General features: G+C 41.7%; 1 protein-coding gene across 1 annotated transcript; it reads left to right on the plus strand.

The window, feature by feature from the left end:
- Window positions 1-1995: 1995 nt before the first annotated feature.
- LOC309381989 (uncharacterized protein) lies at window positions 1996-5810 on the plus strand (the record flags this gene model as incomplete). The annotated part of the gene is made up of 2 exons (XM_081933410.1): window positions 1996-2020; window positions 3206-5810. 2 exons carry the CDS (start codon window positions 1996-1998, stop codon window positions 4111-4113), a joined length of 933 nt encoding a protein of 310 aa, XP_081789536.1. The 3' UTR covers window positions 4114-5810.
- Between the last annotated feature and the right edge of the window lie 1918 nt (window positions 5811-7728).

Below are 7728 nucleotides of genomic sequence, written 5' to 3' on the forward strand. Positions count from 1 at the left end.
CCCAAAAAGCCTTCCAGATCATCCTTCCATTGTAGTTTTAAATTCAAAAATTCGCCATTACTAGGAGCGTGGCATCCTTAGTTGGCTCTCCCCCCTCCTCCTTCCCTTGGGGCTGAGAGCGAAATTGTTTCCAGCCACCTGTCCGGGGGGGGGGGGAAATCCCCCTCCCTCTAGTCGCGCTTCTCCAGCCAAGCCGAAAGTAGAGTTTAAACTGCTGGCAATTTTTCTAGATTAGTGAAGGGGATGAGAGGGAGTTGTCACCTCACCGCACCGCAGCCACGTCCTTCAGATCGTCTTTTTTCTTCCGTCAGCCTCACAGCGAGACGCCGGAGCGTCCCCCATCATGCTCCCCGGTGCCTAGAGCGAGGCGGGAGGCCCCCACCGGCCGCCGCCGATCCTGGGGATCCCCCACAGTGCCGCTCCTCCAGCAGGAGCCTCTACGGGGCGTCCTGTGCCCCCCAAGGAGTGGGGAGCCCACCGGGAAAGCGCGGGGCAAGCAAAGCTTGCCCGTCGCCGTCAGCCGCCGGAACCGGAAGTGAGGATGTTCTTTATTGTTCACTTGACTGTATTTGAAAACAACCCTTTGCACTACTAAGAATTTGTGGTTGACCCAGTCAAAAAGTGAATTTCATCACTGAATGGATATTCAAACTTGGATCTGTCACCTACTTTTCGGACCTCAGGGACCAGGGATAAATTCATAATTTTAAATCCCGCAGACCAGTAATATGAATTTTTTTAAAAAGATAAATAGTATTTAGTGCAATATTAAAAAATGCAAGTATCTTTTCTGCACGTCAACAAAATTTTCTCATTGATCACTAGTGGTCCACGGACAACCGGTTGGTGACTGCTGATCTAGGTAGTCTCCCATGTGTTAAATGAATCATAATAAATATAGGTGTCAACTCATAAACCTTATTGGAGCATGTTTGCTTATTCACTGTAACATAAACCTTTTTCTTTTTTCATCATCTGCAACCATTTTATGCAACATTAAATATGCTTTTGTTTTAATCTTATAGACAAAAGACGAAGGCAATAAGAGCACTCTGGACAACTGAGGATAACAGCAAAGCAAGTCAGTCCAGAAATCAAAATATTTTCCATTTCCATTACAGCCACACAATTCCTCACCTTCCTTGGCAAGTGAGAGAGAAATGAGAAAATTAAGAAGAGATTTCTAACTGGGAAAAGCAGAGTGTGAAATTCAAGCATACATTACATGATGGAGATTATTTCCCCATTCCGCAAAAGAGGGAAATATCTGGAAGTTACTGTGGAGGAAAAGGTCAATTGAAAAGCCACGTAGGGCAGACAGTGTTGCAGGCCTCACTCTGGGCAGAAGAAAGCAGCTTGAATCAAAGCACAACTAAGCAAGGTACCATCCATATTTTTGACCTCCGCAAGAATATAAGTTGTGAAAAAGTTCCATAGACATTCCTGTTGTGGGAAATATACATCTTGCAAATCACAGCTGATTATGCCTGAGAGGATCCAGACTTGAGAAATGCCATACAAATACTTTGAATCTGGCAAAATCTTTGGTCAGAACAACTCCATTGTGTTCCATGGAAGGACCCACACAGGAAAGATTCCCTACAAGTGCTCCCAGTGCAGTAAATGCTTTAGCGAACAATGCAACATGGGCTCACATCAAGGAGAAACCCTTTGAATGTCCTATCTGTGGGAAAGGTTTCAGTCACAATTACAACCTGGTGACACACCAGACAACTCACACAGGAGAGAAACCCTTTGAATGTACTATCTGTGGGAAAGGTTTCTCTAATTCTTCCCAGTTTTTGATACATCAGAGGGATCACACAAGAGAGAAACCCTTTGAATGTCCTATCTGTGGGAAAGGTTTCAGTCAGAATTTCACCCTGGTTCAACACCAGAGGATTCACACAGCAGTGAAACCTTTGAATGTTTTGACTGTGGGAAAAGTTTCAATTATAATTCCAGTCTGGTTCAACATAGGAGGATTCACACAGGATGAAACCATTTAAATGTTCTTACTGTGGGAGAAGTTTTAGTCAGAATTCCAGTCTGGTTCAACATCAGAGGATTCACACAGGAGTGAAACCCTTTGAATGTCCTGACTGTGGGAAAAGTTTCAGTCATAATTCCACAGTGATTCAACACCAGATGACTCACACAAGAGAGAAACCCTTTGAATGTCCTGATTGCGGGATAGGTTTCAATCAGAATTCCAGCCTGATTCGACACCAGAGGACTCACACAGGAGAGAAACCCTTTGAATGTCCTGATTGTGGGAAAAGTTTCAATTATAATTCCAGACTGCTTCAACATAGGAGGATTCACACAGGAGTAAAACCCTTTAAATGTCCTGACTGTGGGAGAAGTTTTAGTCAGAATTCCAGTCTGGTTAAACACCAGAGGACTCACACAGGAGAGAAACCCTTTGAATGTCCTGATTGTGGGATAGGTTTCAATCAGAATTCCAACCTGGTTCGACACCAGAGGACTCACACAGGAGAGAAACCCTTTGAATGTCCTTACTGTGGGAAAAGTTTCAGTCAGAATTCCACACTGATTCAACACCAGAGGACTCACACAGGAGAGAAACCCTTTGAATGCCCTGATTGTGGAAAATGTTTCGCTCAGTATTTGAGCCTGTTTCAACACCAGAGGACTCACACAGGAGAGAAACCCTTTGAATGTCCTGATTGTGGGAAAAGTTTCAATTATAATTCCAGTCTGCTTCAACATAGGAGGATTCACACAGGAGTGAAACTCTTTAAATGTCCTGACTGTGGCAGAAGTTTTAGTCAGAATTCTAGCCTGGTTCGACACCAGAGGACTCACATAGGAGAGAAACCCTTTGAATGTCCTGATTGTGGGAAAGGTTTCGGTCAGAATTCCACACTGATTCAACACCAGAGGACTCACACAGGAGAGAAACCCTTTGAATGTCCTGATTGTGGGAAATGTTTCGCTCAGCATTCGAGCCTCTTTCAACACCAGAGGACTCACACAGGAGAGAAACCCTTTGAATGTCTTGATTGTGGGAAAAGTTTCAATTATAATTCCAGACTGCTTCAGCATAGAAGGATTCACACAGGAGTAAAACCCTTTAAATGTCCTGACTGTGGGAGAAGTTTTAGTCAGAATTCCAGTTTGGTTAAACACCAGAGGATTCACACAGGAGAGAAACCCTTTGAATGTCCTGATTGTGGGATAGGTTTCAATCAGAATTCCAGCCTGGTTCGACACCAGAGGACTCACACTGGAGAGAAACCCTTTGAATGTCCTGAGTGTGGAAAATGTTTCAGTCAGAATTCCACACTGATTCAACACCAGAGGACTCACACAGGAGAGAAACCCTTTGAATGTCCTGATTGTGGGAAATGTTTCGCTCAGCATTTGAGCCTGTTTCAACACCAGAGGACTCACACAGGAGAGAAACCCTTTGAATGTCCTGATTGTGGGAAAAGTTTCAATTATAATTCCAGTCTGCTTCAACATAGGAGTATTCACACAGGAGTGAAACTCTTTAAATGTCCTGACTGTGGCAGAAGTTTTAGTCAGAATTCCAGTCTGGTTAAACACCAGAGGATTCACACAGGAGAGAAACCCTTTGAATGTCCTGATTGTGGGATAGGTTTCAATCAGAATTCCAGCCTGGTTCGACACCAGAGGACTCACACAGGAGAGAAACCCTTTGAATGTCCTGAGTGTGGAAAATGTTTCGGTCAGAATTCCACACTGATTCAACACCAGAGGACTCATACAGGAGAGAAACCCTTTGAATGTCCTGATTGTGGGAAATGTTTCGCTCAGCATTCAAGCCTGTTTCAACACCAGAGGACTCACACAGGAGAGAAACCCTTTGAATGTCCTATCTGTGGGAAAGGTTTCAATCACAATTCCAACCTCATTGGCCACCAGAGGATTCACACAGGAGAAAAACCCTTTCAATGTCCTGATTGTGAGAAACGTTTCAGTCAGAATTCCAGCCTGGTTCAACACCAGATGATTCACACAACAGTGAAACCCTTTGAATGTTTTGACTGTGGGAAAAGTTTCAATTATAATTCCAGTCTGGTTCAACATAGGAGGATTCACACAGGAGTGAAACCTGTTAAGTAAGTAAGCTCCCGGTTAGGAGAGCGAGTGTCCAGAGAAGCGTAATGAGAGTGGTATGAACGAACACGCACAAACCAGTATATAGGGACACTGAATAGTATAAAATATAGTAGTTTACTATGTGGAAATACAGAGATATTCAGAGTCCAGTTAACAGTCCAAGTCATACACGGTTCAGTCATTTAGTTATGAAATAGTCAGTCTAGCACACAAAACAGCTAACAGTAGCAAACCACAGTACCTCACAATACACCGATCAGCGTCTAACAAACAGAGAGCTAACAGCCATTCTGGCTCCCCCTTATGGCTGCTTGAGGTAACAAACCAATTACATCTCTCTAGCATTTAAAGTAACAGATACATTTGTTACAATCATAGCTTATATACATTGCCAAGCCAAGCCTAGGGTTACATCCCTAACAAAACCCTTTGAATGTCCTGATTGTGGGATAGGTTTCAATCAGAATTCCAGCCTGGTTCGACACCAGAGGACTCACACAGGAGAGAAACCCTTTGAATGTCCTGATTGTGGAAAATGTTTCGATCAGAATTCCACACAGATTCAACACCAGAGGACTCACACAGGAGAGAAACCCTTTGAATGTCGTGATTGTGGGAAATGTTTTGGTCAGAATTCTAGTCTGGTTCAACACCAGAGGACTCGCACAGGAGAGAAACCCTTTGAATGTCGTGATTGTGGGAAATGTTTTGGTCAGAATTCTAGTCTGGTTCAACACCAGAGGACTCACACAGGAGAGAAACCATACAAGTGTCCATACTGTGGGAAAGAACTCAGTAGTAGGGTTAACCTTCTAAATCATGTGCATATGCACACAGGGGAGAAACCATTTTAGTGCCCCGAGTGCGGACGGCGCTTCAGGAAACATTCCACTCTTATCGCCCACAGGAAAATCCACATGATGCCCAAAGTGATATGTGTAGAGAAGAATTGAATTTGTCCATTGTAAGTCCAGCTGAGAAATTGACTGTTTAAATTGATTAAATTAAATAGAATTTGTCTGATTTTTTTTAAGGCAAATATGTAATGGGATTAGATGGGGAAGAGGAAAGAAAAAGTTGGAACATATTACTTTGATAATGGCTATCTGACCTTCAGCATAAGAAGTTGCTGGATACTTATTTTTGTAGAAATTGGGTAATTATGTAAAAAATATTTTGGGGAGTGTTCTTTGCATTTTTGTGATGGTAGATGATAGATTATTGTTGAGATTGTAACAGTCCCAGAAATTCAGTGCCCCAAGCATGTCTGCTCAGATTGTGTCAAGTATGAGGCACGCAAGTGGAAGAAACCACGTGAATAGCAAATATTGGGGGAATTTGGGGCAGTGAAAAAAGCAGTGTAAAATTTCAGATGTAAAGGCTGTTCTGACCTGCAGGTGACCTTCATGGTTCAAAGGCCATAAGAAGCAATTAGATTGAAACATATCAGTTGCTACATATTCCTTCTCTCCCCAGATTATATTCCATTGGTGGTATATGCTTTAAAACGGGTTCTCAATGGGACTCTTTTGCCACTGCTGTCTGTCAGGGGAAGATTTATTTCACCCTGAACTAGACGAGGTCTTAGATTGGGGCTGTTTCCAACAGGCATATTCTTTAAGGTGTGAAGAAAAAGAAATAAACATTCTGGAGAAACATATTCTAATTAATAAACAAACTTTAATACAAAAATAATAAATGGAAATAAAAACAAATACTAACTAATTGTTACATTTTGATAAAAGAGTTCCATCTCCCAGTTTTCCTGGCAGCCGGACAAAGATCAGAAGTAGCTCAGGAATGTGTGTAGCATGTGCAGTACATCACTGTCAGATAAGACTTTTATGACCTGCGCAATAACTCTTTCAGTTTAACTATTTAGTGTCAATTCAGTCAGTTCAGGCTAGCAAACAATTTTAATGCAGTGACACCCCTTCTTTTGCTAGTTGGGCTGACGTCATCAAATCATCAATTAAGGCACATCTTCTTTCGCAGATACTCGTGTTGATTTACAGGAAGTGGTTTGTTGAGCATATCTGCAATCTGATCATGTGTAGAAACATATTGCAATTTAACAAAACCTTGCTTAACTAATTGCTTTGTGTTTTGATAACGAATGTCAATGTGTCTGGACCTAGAACCTGTGAAATGTGACTCAGAAATATAAACCACAGATACATTATCTTCCATCACGGTGATTGGTCGAATCGGACGTGTCCAGATATCTGTGATCAAAGCATCAAACCATGTTAGAGAATTACAAGCATCTGAAACACAAGCATATTCAGCTTCAGTAGATGAACATGAAATGAAACTCTGTTTTCTCACTTGCCAGTAAACAGGACATCCATTCAGGAACATCATGTAACCAGAAGTGCTTTTGCGTGATTTCTTATCGCTTGCCCAGTCAGAATCAGCATAACAAATTAACTGTGGATGATCAGTGTGTGTTGGTTCTAGCAATAACTTCATGTGTTTAGTGTGTTTCAGGTATTTCAACAACTTCTTAATGCATGCCCAATGAAATTGTGTCGCCTTACCTACGTGTCATGATAAAAGATTAACACTAAGTGCAATGTCGGGTCTGGTCCAACTACTAATGTATAATAGTGAACCAATGACTGAACGATATAGTGTTTGATCCTCGAACTCAGGACTTGGTTCATGTGTTAAGTTGTGAAAATCTGTTTGCATGGGTGTCTTTGTTGTGTTAGCATCTTTCATGTTGCAATGATGCAGAATGTGGTCAATTTTCTCCTCTTGTGAAAGACTAAACCCCTTCTGTGTTTTTTCAATCTGAACACCTAAATAAGTACTAATGTGTCCTAAAGATTTCAGTGTGAAGTATCTCTGCAAACTTTTGGCAAAAATCTCACTCATTTTCTTATTTGGACCAATGTAAACAATATCATCAACATAAACAAGAATTATCTCATATGCATTGTTAGATCTTTTTGTGAACACGCATTCATCAGTTTCGGACTTAATAAAGCCCATTGAATTTAGTTTGTCAGTAAGACATAAATACCACATTAAACCTGACTGTTTCAGACCATAAAGACTTTTGTTCAGGAACCAGGTATCCCCTTCTTGCTTTCGGAATCCTGGAGGGCTTCTCACGTAGATCTCTTCATCTAGGTCTGCATGTAGATAAGCTGTGTCCACATCAAATTGGAAAACTTCTAAACCAAGAATAGTTGCAGTGGTTAAAGCAATTTTTACACTTTCAGTTCTGACTGTTGGTGAGTAAGTGTTTGTGTAGTCCTCAGGATAACGTTGAGCGAAACCCTGAGCTACAAGTCTGGCTTTGTATAGAGACTCACCATTCGGTTTCTTCTTGATTCTGTAGACCCATCGAGTGCCAATGACTTTCTTGTTTGCTGGAGGTTTTGCAGGTGTGAATACATTAAGTTTCTTTAAACTGTCCATTTCATCCTGCATTGCATCATACCATTTGTCTTGCTCTGAATCAGGAAGCTGTTTGATTTGTGTGAATGTCTCAGGAGGAAGAGTAACGTCAAAGGTAATGGTGTTTTTGTCAGTTGCCATGAATATCGTTGTGCAGGGATTCCTTTTGTGACCCTCTTGGAACGTCTAGGAACAACAGTCCAGTCTTCT

This window comes from Natrix helvetica (assembly GCF_964273705.1).
Source record: "Natrix helvetica genome assembly, chromosome: 1".
Classification (NCBI taxonomy): domain Eukaryota; kingdom Metazoa; phylum Chordata; class Lepidosauria; order Squamata; family Natricidae; genus Natrix; species Natrix helvetica.